General features: G+C 47.3%; 1 protein-coding gene across 28 annotated transcripts in view; it reads right to left on the reverse strand.

Moving 5' to 3' along the window:
• Window positions 1-20,300, reverse strand: part of EIF4G3 (eukaryotic translation initiation factor 4 gamma 3) — a 1,432,461-nt gene that overhangs the window by 659,662 nt on the left and 752,499 nt on the right. For all 28 annotated transcript variants that reach the window (XM_086921648.1, XM_086921654.1, XM_086921652.1 and 25 more), the window contains one exon: window positions 11,513-11,762. In XM_086921648.1, coding sequence (XP_086777774.1) covers window positions 11,513-11,762 — 250 coding nt within the window. The remainder of the gene's footprint in view (window positions 1-11,512; window positions 11,763-20,300) is intronic.

Below are 20,300 nucleotides of genomic sequence, written 5' to 3' on the forward strand. Positions count from 1 at the left end.
GATTAGGAAGTATAGAGAGTATACTCCTGTCCCTTGTTGATTTTTTGGGACCTTCTCTATTGCATGCTTTTGTAGAAGTGTTAGTACTTCTTCTTTTAACAATGTTAGATGATCTTGACTCATTGGACGCTGTTTGGGGGGGATGTTTGGTGGGGTAGCTGTGAGTTCCAGGCAATAACCATGTTGGATAATCTGTCTCACCCACTTGTCTGATGTGATGTTTTCCCAGACAGGTAGGAACTGTGATAGACGTCCCCCGACCGGTGTTATGTGGTCTGGGGGGAGTTCTATGAAGTCACTGTTTTGGGGTTGAGGCGTTGCGGTTGTTATTATTTCCGCGGCCTCTACCCTTGTTGTTATTACCCCTGTAATTACCTCTTGAATTGCCTTTGGGTGATGTAGGTGTGAAAGAGGTGGATTGCTGATTTGTTCCTGTATTTTTTGAGCCCCCTCTATACGTGGATCTACGAAAGGAACCTCTTTGTGTTGGCTGTTGCAATGCTCCCATTGACTTCGCCGTTTCTGTATCTTTTTTCATTTTTTCTAAGGTCTCATCTGTGCTTGAACAAAAAAGTGTCTTTTGATCAAATGGTTGGTTCAATAAGGACGTTTGTACTTCCGGTTTGAATCCTGAGATTCTAAGCCATGCATGTCTCCTTAACATGACACTGGTGTTGATGGATCTTGCTGCAGTGTCTGCTGCGTCTAGGGCGCACTTAATGGAGGTATTAGTTATTATTTTACCTTCCTGTATTAACTGATCTGCCTTTTTCTGATGCTCTTTGGGGAGATGTGTGATGAGTTTTTCTAATTCATCATAATGTGCCCTGTCATACCGTGCAAGTAGTGCCTGTGTATTGGCTATACGCCAGCTATTTGCCGCTTGTGATGCTACTCTTTTGCCTGATGCATCTATTCATTTTGACTCTTTATCAGGTGGAGGAGCCTCTCCTGTAGATAATGAGTTTGCTCTTTAACGAGCGTTTGAAACTACAAGCGAGTCCAGAGGTACATGCCCTTTGATAAATATTGGATCCTTTGGAGCCGCTTTATATTTCTTATCAATTCTTGGGTTTAACACCCTAGCCCTCACTGGGTCTTTGAATATTTCTTCTGTGTGGCTGAGAAGACCCTTCAACATAGGAAGAGTACCTGATGTTCTTTGTGCATTAGGTAGCGTCTCTAACAGGAAATCCTCTATTAGAGGTTCTGTATGTATATCCACTTTATGATATTTTGCTGCCCTATTAATGAGCTGTACAAACCCTGTGTTATCATCAGGTGGTGAAGGCTTTGAGGGATATAACTGTGGGTCGTTGTCCTCATCTGACCCTACGTCATAATTTTCCGATGGGTCATCCTCATCTGGGATGGTTTCATCATCCCCTTGAGGTTCTCCCTCCCCTGTATCACTGTCTACATCAGACTGAGGTGTAGATGGTCTTGGTGTGGAAGGTGTAGGAATATTTGGCATAGTGTGAGGAATAGGAGAAGAGGGTGTGACTTTAGGTCGAGGAGAAGCAGGAGGAGTTGTATTTGTCCCCAGTGTTGTCTTTTTTGAAGGAAGAGATTTGTCTTCTATCTGTTCATTCTTTCTCTTCTTCGTCACTACTTTGCCAGTTTGCGGATCGATAAACAAAATCTTTTGTTTGGGATCTGTCTGTTGCTCCTGAATCGGTACCGAAGGTCTTGGTTCCGAAAGGTGCTTATGTTTTCGATCGTCAATGTTCGGTGTTTTCGTCACCGAGTGTCTACTCGATTCCGACTTCCTGTGTATCGAGTGAGTCTTGGACGACGAATCATGTTTCTGTTTCGACATGGAATGTTTCGATGCCGAGCTTTCCCTTGTATGAAGCTTCGGTGTCGAAGTTGATGTCGACCTTTTCTCGGATCCGACATGGTGGGAGTCCGAGTGTTTCGGTTTCAGTTTCGGTTTCGTTGCCGGGCCCGAGGGCGGGGCGTCGGAAACTCTTTTCTGCGGTTTGACCGGGCTCGAAGGCGGGGTCGTAACCACACGGGTCGGTTTTTCGGAAAGGGGACGTCGTCACTCACGGTTTGTTGCACGTTGAGTTCTTCGACCTCCGACTGGTCCCCTTCCGACCCCGACTGATCCTCATGATCCTCTTCTTCCTCAAGTTGCTCGTCTCCGAACAGCTCCGGGATCGCCTCCGACTGCATTCTGGAAACCTCGTGTCTTCTAGCCCGACGATTTCTAATCGTTAGCTTGGAGGAGAATGCTGCGCAGGCTTCGCAGTCCCTGGATTCGTGTTCAGGCGATAGACAGAGGTTGCACACCTCGTGTAGGTCCTTGTGTGGGAACTTAGCACCACACGTTGGACATTTCTTGAATGGAGTTCTTTCCATGGACTCCGGGCTTGACTACGTCGAGAAAGGCCTCTGTTCGTTGACGTAGATTAGAGTTTTTTCTTCGATGTTGAATTCGTAACGCTCCGGAATGTAAATGAAACGCGTTCGATAACAATACCGTCAAATTGGAAATGGAATACGCGCTGATAAATCACTTTTTCCTGAAGTTGATCTGGAGCGTCTCGATCCTCATCCGAACCCGATGGCGGAAAAAAACAATCTAAGGATGGAGCCGATGCCCATGCGCACTACCAACCAAGGGAGGAGTCACCAAGATACAAAAGACTCTCCAAGAGAAAAACAAAGTGCAATCATCCGAGCCCAACACCAGATGGCGATCTATTCATAATGTACCATCTGCAGCCCATATGCCTCGAACATCTATTTACAACAGGGGACTTGAAAAGAGAAGGTTGATCAGGGAGCCTGAGGAAGGCTGTAATGGCATAGAGAGGTAGCCCTTAACAGTGCCCAGAGCAGAGCCCTGCTGGGCCAAAGAAATGCGGAATAAGAGAACCTCAGAAAGAGGGGCAGAAAGGGGATCCACAGCCTTTGCTGTGCACCATGCCACAAATGTATTTAAATTGAAGGCGTAGACTGTCTTAGTGGAGAGACGCCTGGCTGCCAAGATTACATCTCAGACTTCGGGAGGCACGTCAAATGACGTCAACAGATGCTGCTCAATCTCCACGCACGGAGGTGGACGCTGGACAGGTTCGGTGGAGTACCGTCCCCTGCTGCTGGGACAGAAGATCCTCCCGAAGAGGCAGCCTGATTGGAGGATCGATGGCCATGTTGAGCAGCTCAGGATACCAGACTCTTCGAGCCCAATCCGGAGCCACAAGAATGACTAGAGATCCAGTCGCGCTTGATCTTCTTCAGCACTCTGAACAGAAGTGGTATAGGCAGAAAGGTATATAGAAGACCGCAATTCCAAGCGTGACTAAAAACATCGCCTAGCGAGTGCCACCTTGGAAATTCCAACGTGCAGAATTGCTGACATTGCGCTTTCTCTTCGTTGGCAAATAGATCTAACCAAGGCTCTTCCCACTGATGAAAGAGACCTTGCACCACCTCTGAGTGAAGATGCCATACGTGATCCATCATGCACCTGCGGCTGAGTTCATCAGTCCTGGCGTTCGGTGAACCTTCCAGGTGTTGAACCATCACGGATATGCCCTGATGTTCAAGCCATGTCCAGAGGTGGAAGGCCTCTTGACATAGGGTCCATAACCCCACCGCCTTGTTTGTTGCAGTACCACATGGCGGTAGTGTTGTCCATGAACACCTGCACCACTCTTTACCGGACAGAGGGAAGGAATGCTTTGAGTGCAAGATGGATCGACAAACTCCGGAAGGTTGATGTGGAGCCCGGACTCCACAGGAGACGAGAGGCCTCTGAACTCTGCCTCTCCCATGTGGCTGCCCCATCCCAGAAGGGATGCGTCTGTCACCACTGTGTGGGCTGGTTGGAGAAGGGAGAGGGATCTACCGTTGACCCAATCCTAGTTCATGAGCCACCACTGCAATTGTCGTGCAGTGCCCTGCGAGATCTGGATGCAATCTAACAGATTCCCCTGATTCTGCGGCCACTGGAACTTCAGGTCTCACTGCAAAGCCCGAATATGCCACCTGGCATGATCGACCAGCAGGTTGCAGGAGGCCATGAGGCCCAGCAGCCTCAGGGTCATCCTGACTGAAACCCGGGATAGGGGCTGAAAGGTTTTAATCATAGCCCGAATATCCCGAAATCACTGTTCGGGAGGATAAACCTGAAACTGTGTTGTGTCCAGAACCGCTCCGATGAAGAGGAGCTTCTAAAAAGGGGGTCAGGTGTGACTTCCGCACGTTGATGGAGAACCCCAGCAAATGCAGGAGGTCGGCCGTAGTCTGAAGGTGGAAGACGACAGCCTGGGGCCAGCCCGCCTTCAACAGCCAGTCGTCAAGGTAGGGGAAGACTGGAACCCCTGATCTGCGCAGAGGAGCTGCGACCACCCAAGGGGCACTGGTAAGGCCAAAGGGGAGCACAGTAAACTGAAAGCCTACCGTGTACTGCAGGTGGGCCAGCAGGACGCTAATGTGAGAGCAATCGCCCTGCAAGTCCAATGCTATCATCCAGTCCTCAGAGTCAAGGGCAGACAAGACCTGAGTGAGCGTCAACATCTTGAACTTCTCCTTCCGGAGGAAGCCATTGACGTTCCTGACATCCAAGATAGGACGCAGGCCTTTGTTCTTCTTGGGAAACAGAAAGTAGTGGGAATAGCAACCACAACCTACTTCTGGGGCAGGAACGCGCTCGATGGCACCCTTGGCCAAGAGCCGAAACTTCCTGTTGGAGAAGGGCCAGGTGATCCTCCGACATGAGATGGTACTGAGGTGGCAATGAGGGAGGGGTAGTCTCTAAGGGGAGGGAGTAGCCCCTTTAGACTATTTGCAAAACCCACCTGTCCGACGTGATGGTGCGCCAGTGAGGAAGGTGATGGTGGATCCTGACGCCCACTGGCGTTTGCTGGCCCTGAAAAGTCGGACTGAGAGGGTTTGGAGGCTGCTGCAGAGGGGGCCGTGGTGGACTGGCCCGCCCGCTGGTCCCCGGAACCACACCGGTGGTTCCAACGTACCCGGCTGCGCTGGGGCTGAACACCTTGCGCCGGCCTGTCGCTCTGTGTTGGACATAGGGGGTCACCCCTTCCGTAGCCACGAAAGGCAGACTGCGTAGGGCAGGTGGTGGAGAGGCCCAAGGAACTGGCCGTAGCATTAGAGCCCTTAAAGCGCTGTTGCGCGTTGTCTGCCTAGTCGCCGAAAAGGCGACAGCCATCAAAGGGCATTTCCATAAGGGTGATTGGACATCCCCGAAAAAACCAGTCGAACGCAACGAAGGGCTACTGATGTGGAAATCGTCCTGCCAAGTGGATAGGCGGTATCCAGCCCACAGCGGATGGTTAACTTCGCTGTGTCTCTCCCCTCAGCAACTGCACGGGATAGTACGGCCTGTGCCTCCTCCGGGCACTGGGGCAGCACCTGTGCCACCGTATCCCATACAGAGTGGGTGTAACGGCCCAACAGACATGCAGTGTTTACCAACCGCAGTCCCAAGCTGGCAGAAGAAAACATTTTCTTAACAAGGTGGTCCAGCTTTTTGGATTCCCTATCCGGTGGTGCAGTCGAGAAGGCGCCTTTAGAAGTGGAGACTTGAACCATCAATCTCTCAGGGGCGTGGTGTTGGGAGAGGAAAGTGGGGTCGCACTGGGCCAGGCGGTGGCGTCGGGCAATCATCCTGCTACAGTAGCCCTTGTGTTGGACCTGGACCACTTGCCCAAAAGGATGTCCGTGAGGGCTTCATTAAATGGCTGCAGGGGCTCCGAAGAGGCTGCTGCCGGATGAAAGACCTCTGTCAGGAGGATAATCCCGACTGTCACTGTAGGTAGCTCGAGGTGGAGAGCCTCGGCCGCCCTCTGCAACACCACTGCCTATGACGCTCCCTCCTCTGTAGCCACAGTAGGAGGAGACAACATGCCTAGGTCTGGGGAGGTATCCAGACCACTGGCATCCCCCAGTTCCTCTCTCCAGTCCAGATCGTACTCCAACTGGTCTATACAGACCCCTTCCAGTCTTCCTCACCCTGCTCTGGCTGTCAATCTGGCTGAAAATAGCCAGGGTGGAAAACAGGGACAAACGTACCCATCGCGCCAGATACGGCTCCGGATGACGCCAGTCCGGCTCTGTGTCCACATCACAGCAGAAGCCAGGGTCGTGGTGCCGGTGGAATCGGCGCCGGTGCAATGAGGTCATCCAGAGCCGATTCGGATCCAGGCCTGGATCCAAGGGGGCCCTGCGGTGCCGAGGTCGAAGATGCCTAAGGACTAGGGCCCCGAGCCAAGTCTGCGGGGCCCGAAGGCACGCCAGCAGAGTCAGGCTGCCCAAAGATGGCGTGCATCGCTTCGAAAAATCGATGAAGCTGGGCAGGGGTTGTTCCCGGTCCCGCGAAGGGAGGGAAGGCCAGAGTTGACCCTAAAGGCTCCGCATACGGAGCCATGGGAGGGGCATCACAAGCAATCTTCGTCGCGTTGAGCCACGGACGAGGGCGAGTCGAAGAGCGACGCTGCTTCTTTGACTTTTTCTTGTGCTTCGACTTACCTGACCCCGAGTGCGAAGACTAAGAAGAGGAGTGATGATGACTCCGCGATCAGTCCCTCGACCTCCCATATAATCAATGGCACATTGGATCGTTCATTAGCCCACTCAGTGGAGGTTTGTCCCCTAGGGCTATATCCCAGACCACCTAAACGCAAGGTGGGGAGACAATTTATTTATTTGTCCTTGGCCCTCGCTAAGAGGCGAATCGCGATATTGTGGAAATCAGCCATGGGGCCACAGACTGGTATTTGGACCCAAGAGGTACCTAGATGGGCAGCAGCTGAGGGTAGGGCTCTACACAGAGAAGAGATGAAAGGCCTGTGCAGGCACCAAATCGCAGAAGCATGGAGAGAAGTCTTATTCAAGTGAGAACACCCAAGTTGCTCCAATAGTGAAGAGGAAGAGGGCGAGACTGCCACAGCACAGGAGAATTAAGCTGTTGAAATAAAGGGGGAGAAATGCGGGAGGACTGCCGGAGAAGGGACGCCCCGGGTCCTAGCCTGGAACTGGATTGGCTCTGGTTGACTGGCCTGCTTTTATTGTACCCCTCCCCACTGGGGGTCTCCCCTCTTCCTCCCCCTTCCAATAATATCATGGGTGGTTGAAAAGGCACGGGAACATATCTGACATCAACGCTTATTGAAAGATCCCACCCCCGTTGGGAGCACACTGGAGCACCACCCCTACACTGAGGGGGGACTGCAATAGAGACCTCTGCATATGCTGACAAAAACTTTCACTCGTTAAAGTTTAATTGTTTTACTAGGTAACGTCACACACATGATAACCTGCGGGAATAGTGAAGGATGTTACATTATAATATGGTGCCTGACAGGCCGCAGGGACTGAGAAATAATACATATAAGGCACATTTGGGACAGATGGAGAGGACATTACTTGCATGCAGATCGCATTGGAATATGTAGTTAAATGCAGGAAGCATTTGTTTGGGTTTTCTTCCACTCCCTAATTTATATATATCTCCTGATTATACATGTATGGTATAAAATGTTGCCTAGAATAGGCCTATTGCCTGAATGGGCTGAAATTACTCAAAATATGCTCGATAGCTATTACATCTTTAATTACTACATGTGAATATAAAGGTTGTATGTTTACAAATGCCAATAAAAATTATATTTTTAAAAAAGCAGATATTTTCCTTGTTTAGGGTGGATGAGAATGTGAAGATAAATGCCCTGCAGATCTAAAGATTTCATGTATTCTTCCTTGCATTAAGAGTTGAAGCATCTTCTTAAGGGTCATCATGGAAAATTGTTTTGTGAAATATGTAATTGCTGTAGATCTACAATTAGCCTCCACTGGCCTGACTTCTTGATGAATATGAAAGAACAGAATCACCCATTTTGCTGGGATTTGGGGACAAATATTATGGCATACTCATGTAGCATAGAGAGAAATTCACTTGCATCAGATTAAGGTGTTGGTGCATTCAATTACGAGTGGGAGGTGATTTCTGGACAAATTGTGTTGAATGACCAAACCTCCTCACTCCAGAACCAATCAGTCGATTGATAATGCTTTCCTTTCTTTGCAGCAAGCCAAAATTCTTCCATTCACTGTAAGGTGTTTTGCTAATAAAATAGGGGATGTGGCCAGTACCTGAAAGCAGCCAGTGTCTTGCGCTGCCTTGATCTCTTGACTGAGCTTCTCCCTTAGGTTATGAGCCTTGCTTCAGATAGGACTATATCTATATTGCGGATGTTATTGTCGATAGAATTGTTGTGCATAAGATTACTATGCTCCTACTCTGCTAGGATTGCCCTCTTCCACAAGTATCTCGTAAGGACTACTGCTGCTTCTGTTGCTAGACCCCCACCGAAGGGCAGCAACTGTCAGGTATAATCAACTTATTTGCCTCATCAACCTGCATGATAAACAATGATTCCTCACCAAAGAACATATTCAGTAGCCTCTGAATTTCAGATCTAAAAGAATCTGGCACAGCAAGTCTTGGCGTAATACAGATGCTCCTGCTTGTTTTCTGAATCTTGTCACAGGTACATCTGTCTCAGTCAAAATATGCCCTTTCTCCTTCCTCAAAATTGCTCAGGCTTAAGCCCACTTAGCATTGGTAAGTAGCTCACGAACGGAGCAACATTAGAGATAATTAGCTTACTGTATCTGCCAAGGATAGACAAGGTTGCTGCCATGTCAGATCGCTTAACAATGTTATCCAACCTCCTTAGCAATCTGTGGGAGTGGCACAGGTGTCATAGGATTTTGTGATTTTCGTTAGTGGTATGCATCACTACTGAAACTGCCCATGGATGACAAACGAATTATGTAGGGTATTCTCCAATAACTTCTACTGCATTCCAAGACATGGCATGCAGCCTCAACTGTAAAAGTAGTTTGTATCACCTTCACACCCCTCATGTCAAATGTGCTCAATACTATAATTGCAAGTGGGACCCACTGGCACTCCTGTTGGGACCAGCACTTATTTTTCCTCATCAGACTTTGACCCAGAGCAAGAGAGGAAGACAAACACTCAAGGGATAAAGGAAGGGGATGAGGAAGATGAAAAAACATGACAAAGGAAAAAGCAGGAACCTGCAAGAGAGAAATAAGGGGGCAGGGAGTATCTGGTGGTGCATTAAAGAAGCATGAGGTAGTATTAAGACTATGTAACTTTGGTATATTCTCGACCAACATTCAACAGAGCAAGGCACTGGCTTCCAAGAAAATCTATGGGCCCCAGTACTTATTTCTTTACAAATTCTCATGTTGGTGTAGGCAGAGACTTCCTAGGCTACAGCTGACGTTGCAGCTCAGAATTACAGTGAGGTGGAAAAGTATTTTATTGTTCCTTAAAAGTGTATAATATTTAACCATATACTGTAAATCCTTAACCAAGCAAATGAGAACCTTCAGCATGGGCTGTGTATGGGTCTGATTATGGGTCATAGCTATGTTGTCACTGGTCAGCCTATTCATAATCTTGGTGCTCATCAAAAAGTTGCTAAGGCAGGTAAAATAGTTCACCTCCTCCTGGGATTTGGCGCTGCTGCTTTGCAGTGCTTTTCGGAATCAGTATTTTCATATACATCTCCTGTCTTGAAACTAAGTTGTATGAGACATAGGTCAATCCGAAAGATCCATTTTTGCCAGACCTCGTCTATGCTTAAAAAAGATGACAGAGGCACGACTGCTAGGAGAACTGCACTCTGATGAAGTAGTCTTTGAAGGTGTCATCTTGGCAACCACTGAGGATTTTCTTGTTTGGAAATTCTCAGTTGACACTGTCAATAATGGCGATTTAGTCGTAGCGATCAATAAGAAAACCTTCACTAACAGAATAGTTGTCGACTCACTTCTCACCCACTGGATAGTAGACTATGCTGTCGACTGAGTCATAGTTGATGGTGGGGTCAACAAGGTCATCACAGATTTAGTTGACAGGGAACTCATTGGCTAGCTTTAATGTATTACTTGCTGACAGCAGCTTCTCCTCCTCAAATTACATACTCAGAGGAAATTTGCAAAGACTCCCTCAACATCGATGTCAATATCTTGAATGTCGTATTGTGTATTTTTACGCTGATGCTCTTTTGGGTGGTAAATGGCCTAGGGTCCATGATGTGAAAGACTGTCTCTAAGTTAAATATATAGTGATCGAAGCATTGATGGATGTTTAAACAGCAAATAAGCAGTGTTCTTAATGGCAAAAGGTGCTTTGATATTGACTGTCTCAGTGGAGTGCCTAGCCCCGCCAGCCAGGAAAAATCTTGCGACCAAATCAGTCTTCTACATCATGTACCTAGACTTTAACCCTGAGTGGTGCAGTTTTACTAGTTTGTTTTTGGACCGCCCTCTCAGGGAGTGTCTGGAAACAGAAGATGGAGCTGTAGTAAAAGGTTCCCATTCTCCTCACACTGCCGATCTTCCTGAAGTGGATCCTTGCCTTTTTTAGGCCTCTTACAGACCATACCATGAAGCCTGATCCTTCAGAGTCATCCTGGACATTTTCTGAAAGTGACAACACTCTTCAGGGCAATGTTCTTCATGCAAGAAGATTATGAGGTCAATGCCATCAGATCAGCCTTCTTACTATCACAGGATGGATGTTTCACAATAAGTGTGGCATTTTGTGAGAATAGGGAAACAAAATCTTGTCAGTTCATGGAAACACTCAAAATCCTGAAAGACAGCAAGTGATAAATCTTGAAGGGCTGAAAAGATTTCCTGTGTCAAAAAAGACAAACAGGCAGAGCTCAATGCTCCACGAGTATTTGAAAGTGCTACAGGATCATGTACACAGGCTTGAGAATTCAGGGCGTATGACTATTTAAATTTAATAGCAGGATCCCCTGGAGGAGACCCATTTATGGATCTCTGCACTAATCAAAAATGATATAGCCAACTTTCATTAGATTTCTGACTTGATCCCTGCCTATCAACATTTATTCCAGTGTTTCAAAGCTGAATAGTCTCTTGAGTAAAAAGTAAATTATGATGAGATGGCTATCTCATAAGGGAAAAAGTTTGGTACTGCCATGTCAGAAAGTTCAGAACAGGCTTGTTCAGATTACTATCAATGTTTTTGGAGAAAGCTTCTATGGGAGAGAGGTTCGATTGTTGAATCAGTACCAAGATTTTCAGACGGAAAGGAAAAATAGTTTGATTGACACACCGATAACCCCAGCTTTCTGCTGGATTAACCATAAGAAATCCCAAAATTCCAAATGATTATGCAGTTTTAACTTCTTAACTTGACTTTCTTTACCTGGCTTGACAAATGCATTTCATGTGAATATATACCCATACTAAACATTCATTATTGGCCATCTGGTAAGCAATTTGATAATAAACGTGTCTGCAGAGATAAAAGAACTATGGTTGTACCTATGCTTTCCCATTCTCTTACCCTCTTGATGCCAATCAATGTACAGCTGATAATCGTGACCATGTGTTGCAGGTGATAAGGAATCAATCTCTTTAAGGTTATGAAGCAATTGTAAGTTTGAGAAACAAATTCAGCATTTACCTGATTTATGCTTTGAGAGTTCCTCTTCATCAGCACTATTCACGGTGGCACAATCCAAGTCTGCTCCTTCACCATCTGAAAGGCTCTCAGCACCATTTTGCACTTGCTCCACTTCTTGCACTCCATTTTCTTCCAACGGACCGACAGCTTTAATGTCGGTAAGTTCTTCATCGGTATGAAAGCTATTGTTCATATTAACTTGTTTACACTCCACCACTTCATCGCTGAAAGCCTCCACTTCCACCTTTGGCTGAAGAAAACGCAACCAGATTAAGTAACACAAATGTCATGAAGAAATATCCCTGCTCCCACTGCTACTACAATAAAACAGCAATCTTAGCTGCAATAATGCAAACTAATTCACATTCACTGACATACATGTAAAATCTCAGTACAATCCGAATAAATTAGTTATCAGAAAAGTAAATCATGTACTTAAAAAAGGTTTCTCCAAGAGATCTGGAATTCTTAAACAATTACTCTTAAGTGACAAGTGGCACCTTTGGACTTCCCACGACAGTATATAGTCATCATCTCTGTGAATTAATATCAGTTTTCTCTAGCAACTCTTCTGCGCCCATCAGGCACGAATCAAACATGACAGACTGCAACCATGTCAGTGCCGAACCTAGCTTGGTACCATTTTAGAAACCTTAAAGTCCACTCCTCAGTACAGTGAAGAGTGAGGGCAGTGAGGAATCTAATCTGCACTTAGATAGGTAGCCTTTAAAACCATTAAAAAGATAGCTACCAAAGAGGCAAGTTGTTCTTCTGAAGAACATTTTTAATTGCAGTGGCCTCACCTTCTGAATAGCGCCAAAGTATTAATTCAGGGCGAGGGTGGGAGAAGCCGACTCGCACCAGGAAACCTGAAAAACAGGCAGACAAAAACATGCTCTCTGTGGATTTGAAAGCCAAGACAATAATGCCTGGTGAACAAGTGCGGATGGATGTCGTAGCCTGGCAATTTTCCACACCAGAACACACCTTTGCAATGCAGTGGTTGCACCTATGCTTCTGGTGAAAAGCTCCTTCTTGGTCAAGGAATAACACATGTTTATGCACAGGATGGAAGAGAAGGAGAAGAATCTTGCTTGGACTGCTTACATTTAAGACAAAACATCATTGGTTTACCAGTCGACTAAGACTTACAACCAGCCAGAGATCTAGAGCACAATCTGCTTTGTTCCTTGTGCTTAGCTATGTACAGCTTTGCTGAGCATTACCCAAAGGAACCTTAGAGATCACAGGTAGGTTGCAGTGAGGGTTTGTGACTCGCATCTGTTTCAAGCAGCCGCTACCCGGTTTGAACCCCTTGTACTCTTAGAATAAGGGATTTCCCTAGCACAATTTCAAACATAAAAGAGAAGTTCAGGGTTGGAGAACAGCAAAAACAGCAAGGGGCTTGAACTCCAGTTTCACGTCGAAGGGCACAGAAAGAAAATGATGGCAGTGTACTCTGTTTGGAAACTGGGAAGCCCTTACAAAGGTTTCCATAAGCGGTGACTAGATGGTCCGATTTCTTAAATTGTTCTGTGCAAATAAAACTTGAGACATCTTTTAACTTCCAAGGTAGGTAAAGATTTTTCAGCCATACTCTGAGGATTAGCAAAGATTGTGCTTAAAAAAATGGGCTCATTTAAATGAACTTGGCACCGCGCTGTTTGTCTGAATTTCATGAACGGTTTTTTAATTGTAAATGCTTGAATATCACTACCCCTGTTTGCTGACATGAGCCCTAGTAAGAGCATTGTTTTCCAAGTTAAATATTTTAGATCTGCTGTGCATGGGCTCAAAAGGGGTTTTCATCAGTTGCCTCGTCAGTATATTAAGGTGCTGTGATGGAGAAGGTATCTTTACAGGAGACGATACTCTGAAAAGGCTTTAAGAAACTGTTGGATTACTCTGCTAGCCCATAGCAAAGGTGATTTATCCGATCTTCTAATTTTTGAGATCGTTGCCAGGTGTACTTTAATACAAGTGTGAACAAAGCCTGATCTAGATTACAGGAGTGGTTGCTTCGGTGGTGCTTAAACGGGATGAAAATTCACCTCCTGAAATCACAAACCGAAACATTTCCATTTAAGTTTGTATGTTTTATTGGTAGCATCTGCTCTGGCCCACCCAACTATCTCTCTGTGATCTGCAGGAATATTCAAGGTTGCAAACTCATTGAATTCAGGAGCCAAGCCGACAGGTGTAAGGATGTAGGAATCGGATTAAGTACCTGGTAGTGGTTCATCGTCAGCAAAGTGGGAATTGGGTGCAGTTGAATGTGGGACTGTTCTGAGAGTTCTCAAAATGAGAGGAACCGGGAGCTTTTGAATAGGTCCAGCTCACATACTCCTTAATAACAATAGTTTAAATAGGAGGGTGTGCAGTTCCTAAGAGAGATAGTGGCAGTCAGGTCTGTGGAATAACCTCCAAATGGAGGAAGTGCCCTCACACACCTGAGAGGTGGTATGCTTCATCATTTGGGCATGCTCCTCATTGGGCCAGCGCTGCAATACCCGACGGGAACCCGTGAAGGGTCTCTTTGGCGGAGTTCTTTTGAATAAAGCCGTAAGATGAGTGAGGGTGTGTGGGCTTTGGTAAGTAGTGTAGTGAAGTGGTGAAAGTGTTTTAAAATAGGTTTAGGGAAGCTCTGTTTACTAAACCTTTATTCATGCGGCTCGCTAACCTAAGTAAAAACAGTATAACACTAATCGGAAATAATGGTCCTATAAAGCATGCGTGCAATAAAATTGCTATAAAGGTAAATAGAGCCCGTCAGGCATTGCAGTGCCAGCCCGAGGAGCATGCCCAAATTATGAAGCAGGACACCTCAGGGGTGAGCGAGGGTCTGGTGGTGCGTCAGCTGTAGCAAGCACAGGAGTTGTATGCCTCACCACACCGGAAGCAGTCCGGGGAAGCGATCAGCCCCGCCCGCCACAACCGCACCCAAGTAAAATAGACCCGGTTAAGATATTTAAATTGGATTACGCAGAGACTAACTGCTATGGCTGCCCCCCATGGTCCTTAGTTGAGCGGTTGCAACTCCTCCGACGTTTTCGACGAGCCGTTGTACACCATGCTATATCCACCCCTCGTAGAGTTGGCTTTAATGCCTCCCAGAGCGTTACCGCGTTAGAGCCCGACCCGTCGTTGGCGAGAAAATAGTCCGCAATCGCCTCCCGCATGTGCCTCTCATAATCGGCATTCTGCAGATGCCATCCCGCTAGACACCAGCGAAAGGGCTGTCGCCCCCTACCAAGCCGCAACTCCACAAATAACGGAAAATGGTCTGACAGCCCCGTAGGGAGGATCCCAGCAGCCATCACCGTCGTCACCATCGCCCTGGGGACAAAAACATAGTTGCGCCTAGAGAATGATTTATGTACCGCCGATAGGAAGGTAAACTCCCTCTTGTCGCCATGCACATGTCGCCAAGTGTTCACCCAATCCAGACCAGTAACCAGGGAGTGTAATTTTGTGAGGTGCCTGCTGCTTGAACCTCCTCCCAAACTACTTCTGTCCCTGCCCATATCCATAACATCGTTCCAATCCCCTCCCACTACTGAGGCCACGTCTGGCATATCTGCCCATAGAGCGAGCAACCGCTCAACTAAGGACCACTGTAGAGGGGGAGGGGCATACACACAACCCAACACAATGGAATCCTCCCCAATTGTGCCCCTAAGGAAAACGTAGCGCCCCCTAGGGGTTCAACCACTGCTGCGAATGCACGTACGGGACCCTCCGGTGGATTAATACCGCCACCCCCCTGGAGCCCTGTGTAAACCCGGCATAAAAGACCTGCTGGAAGCCATAGAGCTGTAGGCAACGGACCATGGAGCCCATTAAATGGCTTTCTTGTAGCAGGAGGACATCAGCTCCGGCTCTCTTGGCCTGACGCAGGACAGCTCCTCGTTTGATCTTGTCCAAGATCCCACACACGTTCCAGCTCATTACCCGAAGGGTGCCAGCTGACACCCGAACATCAATAGCCCCACTAGCCATCAGGCCCTAAGCGTGGTACAATATGGACAGGAGGACTCGGCAGCGTGCGTGCGTGTAGTGGTGTACCCAGTGTATAAGCGAACCCCAAACTCCCAACCAAACCCCAGTCCTACAACAAACCGCTCACCCTATTCCTCAAAAACACCGAAGTACCTGTCGCGGCAGGGTCAACACCACACCCCCAACGAGGAGGCACAGTCTGCACCCACCAATGGATCCCCAACTCACAGCCCATAACCCCCTGAAACCCCTCTCTCACACACCACACAGGTATGTGGGTGCAGCCCTCCTAGGGGCTTCCTCAATGGAACATGATGAAATCAATCACACAGTCCAATTGAAAAGGCACCTCGGCGTCCATTAAGACACAAGAGTAAAGGATCCACGAGCTGACGTAAAGGAGCCGCATCCCCCTGAGAGGAGGCTCCGCGCCTCTGGAACCGCGATCTCCTCTGCCCCCTCCGACGCTGTCCACTGGAATTCTTCAACGGCCCTTTACTGAAGGATGAATCAGATTGCAGCCCTGGCGGCGTATGCGCCCGCACCTGCACACTCATCAGTCCATTTGAAGACCTCTTCCGGGGAATCAAAGATATGGGTGCGGGATTGAAACAACCCGCAGGCGAGCTGGATGCAATTACGGAGAGGTGGTTGCAGAATATCGGGGGGGGGGAAGCCCCGCACCCAAGGCCCCACATAATCCGGCCTTTCCTCTGTGCGTAATTGGCGGGTGGAGCTGGGCCTCACACAGGCCAGGGTGCCCCATCTCCCTCCCCCCCTGAACCCCCCCCCCAGCTCCTCACCGGCACACGCAGCTCGGACCCCAGGGCGACTCGCCCCCCGAAGATCACCACCTCCACCGGTTTGTCAGGATTTACGATCACCGCCTCAGGCCTCGACTGGCAGCAGCGCGGCTCGCGCCACCTCCAGGGCACGTCAGACTTCACTCCCCTGCTCTGTCACCGGAGACCAGGCCGCGCCTCGCGGATACAGCGACTGCGGGGCCCAGCTGCTTTGGAGACCTCCGTCGCTCACCGGATTGTCCCTATAGGTCTGGCACGCCAATATGCCCCCTCCAGAACTTAATTGAGGTCCGAGGGAGCCAGGATGTTCGTCGGATCAAGGATGGGCTGGACGGAGCTGGCTACCACAGGACCGCCATGTCGGCCTGCTAAGCCAAGCCCCGACTCTAAGGTTTTTTAAGGTGGTGACTGGAATAGCAGATGGTGGCTGATCCGGAGGCCACCAACTCTGCCATTCATCACCTGGGGTATGTACGAAGAAGATTATTTCAGTTTGGGCGGAATAGCATGGCGGTTGGTTTTGTCGGAACCAGTCAGACACTTTAATCAGGCATAGATAAATTGAATTATCATTAAATGGCTCGTCCTTCTCCCACGTTAACAACAGTTGGGAGTCATCAGCATAAGTTATAACTTTTGCCCCATGTTTTTCCACTAGGGTGCCAGCAGTGCCATATAAATATTAAATAAAGTTGGACTCAGAACTGAGCCTTGAGGCACTCCAGCATTCAGCAGTGGAATATCCGCTGAAAATGGGGGGGACCAGACAGATTGCTGACAAACTTCCAGAAAAGAAGAAAACCACCTGAGAACCGTGCTCCCAATGCCACATTCACTGAGTCTTTGTAGGAGTCGTCAGTGGGGCACGATATCAAAAGCCACCGAGAGGTCCAGCAGTATCAATACTGTCTTGCCTCCTCTATCAAGGGTAGCTTTGATAGTTTCAGTGACTTCCAGTAAGGCCTTTTCAATGCTATAATTAGCTCTAAACCCTGATTGGCTGGGATGAAGAGCATTTGTGGCCTCAATAATATCAATGATAACCACATTCACATACTTTAACACCTTGGAGAAAAAAGAAAGCAGTGTTATAGTCCTATAGTTGCTTACCAGTGCAGGGTCAGCTGAAGGTTTCTTTAAAAGAGTTAGAATTTTACCCCGTTTCCACCTCGCCGGGACTTGATTCACGGCTGGATTCAGAACCTCGGCGACAGATGCCACTATTTTTGCAGGACATGGATCCGAAGGCGACCCAGACTTAAGCGCCTTCATGATGGTAAGTGAAGTATCCAAAGAGACAGGAGGGAAAACCAGAAGTATTTCCTCCCTAGAATGTCCTTTAGGGTCTGGCACAACGTCCGGACTCATACAGGTAGGCTTGTCAAATTAATCTTGAATGGACTTAATTTTGTCAAAGAAAGATTTTGCAACCTGATTCGTCCATTCAAGGGTGTGAGTGAAAAGGCTCCGAGTGACGTTGGGGGATGCAAAATCTTTCACAATTTTAAACAATTTTCTACTGTGTTTCTGGCTTGATCAATTTTAGAGCCAATTTTAGAGCCAGAAAACTTTTTTTCTCGGCCCGAATTTTTGCGTATTGCACTTTGAGGGCCTGTTTATAGGTATTTTTACTTATTGGATCAAAACTTTTTCTCCATAGGCACTCAATGCATTTACACGCACAATTACTTTTTCTTAAAGCCTCAGTAAACCAGGGAACCGAAGTTTTTCCCTGTATGGCGCTACGCATCTTAGGTGGAGCTAGATGCAAAACCCAATTCGGAAGCCAGCTTTCCAGAGCGTGTCACATCTCATCTTCTAAGGAGCCCTTCACAAGAATAGGATGGTGGTTCAATATTTCTGCCAGAGAGTCGGGTGTTATCAGCTTAAAGGATCTATACTCTTTAGCTTGGTGTATACAATGAGACTGTGTCCTACTCAGATCTTTTTTTAGCCTGAAAGTGAGCTTAAAACGGTTGGACCAAACAATAGGAAGGGAGTTATCTAGATCAATGTTACACGTTGAAAAGATCTGGTCCAAGATGTGACCCTTTTCATGTGTGGGAGACATCACCTACAGAGTCAGGATGAAGATTTGCACAGCTTCTTGGTCTCTGGTTCTTCCTTTTGATCTAGATGTATATTAAAGTCCCCGAGAACCAGACATTGACTAAATCTAGTAACAATGGGAGCTACGGCATGGCCGATGGACTCCAGAAATCGTCCGGTCGGCCCTGGTGGTCGATATGTAATCACCCCTGCAACTGACTGGTGGGCGGAGACCGACAAGTGAAAGCCTAAGCCTTCAGGTCAGTAATAGATATTAGACGAGCAAGGGAAAGAATTCTTATGAATATTCGCTACCCCGCCTCTATTTCCCAGTCTATCTTTTCTGATTATCATATAATTAGGGGGTATAGTGGTTGCGGGAGTTGGGTTAGATCCCACATGGAGCCAAGTTTCTGTAATAAACAGAACATGCGGCTTGGCTTCAGAAAGGAGATCATAGAGTTGAAATTCATGTTTCTTAATAATAGATCTGGCGTTGATAAGGATAGCTTTAAGATTTTCCCCGGTCTCATCTTTCAGGGAGGTTAGTGAGCGGTGGGTATGATAATTTTCTCTAGGAGCACACCCCGCACCCACTCTAGGGTATGCCTTCCATTTACAGGCATTACATAGCAGTAGGTCGGAATCAACTGAGAACTTAGTTAGGGTGAGGCACATTGCCTGCCTGCCAATCGTTATAAGACTGTCCCTGCTATATTTTACACTAAGAGTGCTCATACCTTCATTTCTTCCAAAATAAGGGCCAGCGTTGCCATCGCTGGCCGCCTTCGGGACGCTGACTGGCGCAGACGGGCTTGCCTTAGGCGCGTACGCTGCGCGCTAGCGCAGTGTCCCTTTTTAAGCCCTCCAGTGAGCCACTAGACCGCACCCCAGAAGGAAAAATGGCGGCTCAGGAATGTCGGCAAACAGGCCACACCCCGGTTCGAAACCCGCCTGCCCCCAAGTGCAAAGCCTAAATTCCAATTCCCCACAGAATATAAATAGATCGCCTCAACATAATTTTACAGGCATTACTTTAAAAACAAATTCAGTTAAAACTAAGTTTGTGCAAAAAAAACGCTAGGAACAAGGAGCAGAGAAGCAGCATCTGCTCTTGTCAAGAGTCTTATGTGATGTTGCAGAACCCATTTTCAAATTTCCTGTGCTGGTTGCGATAGGGCTGTTGATCTTTTACCCGGGCTTGTTTATATAATGCATGCTGGTGTTGTCCATGCGAATTAATACTGATGACCCAGTTATCCTGGGCAGAAATTATTGTAAAGTCAATGCTATACATTTGAGCTCAGCAAGTTTATGTGCAAGGTCTTCTGGAGTTGGTTCCATTTCTGTTGATGCTTACCTACTGTTGTTGAGCGCCCCATACCCTCCAGAGATGGGTCTGTGGTGATTACAAATTCGGGAACATGAGGCAGGAATGTTAATCCACTGGAAAAAGTTTGCTTTCGGTATTCACCATTGCAGGGATGTTATCATGGTTGGTGTAACCTGAATTACATCGTAGAATGACCTTGAACTTGTAACCATTGTCTATATAGCTCCTCTTGCAAAGGTCGCACCTGAAGGCAGCAATTTGGAATTAGTGGAATACAAGAGAATATCATTCCAAGAAGTGACATGAATAGGTGAACTGAAACGGACTTTCTTTTGAGTAATTTTTGTGTCCACTTGTGTTGTTTAATTCATATGTGCCTTTCTTTTGATGCGAAAACCTTGTCTTGTGTTTAGAACTGCTCCTAAGAAAATAAAAGATGTTAAAGGTTTGAAGGAGGATTTTTGCTTGTTGACCCAGGTTGTTAAAAAGTGTAAGTTTCTGCCTGCTGGGACATGGTTATCTTTACCAGCCAATCATCGAGGTATGGGAATACATGTATACCTTTTTGTTTCAAGTGAGCTGCCACTTGAGCCAGACATTTTGT

The sequence above is a fragment of the Lissotriton vulgaris genome, chromosome 5 (genome assembly GCF_964263255.1).
Source record: "Lissotriton vulgaris chromosome 5, aLisVul1.2, whole genome shotgun sequence".
NCBI classification, from domain to species: domain Eukaryota; kingdom Metazoa; phylum Chordata; class Amphibia; order Caudata; family Salamandridae; genus Lissotriton; species Lissotriton vulgaris.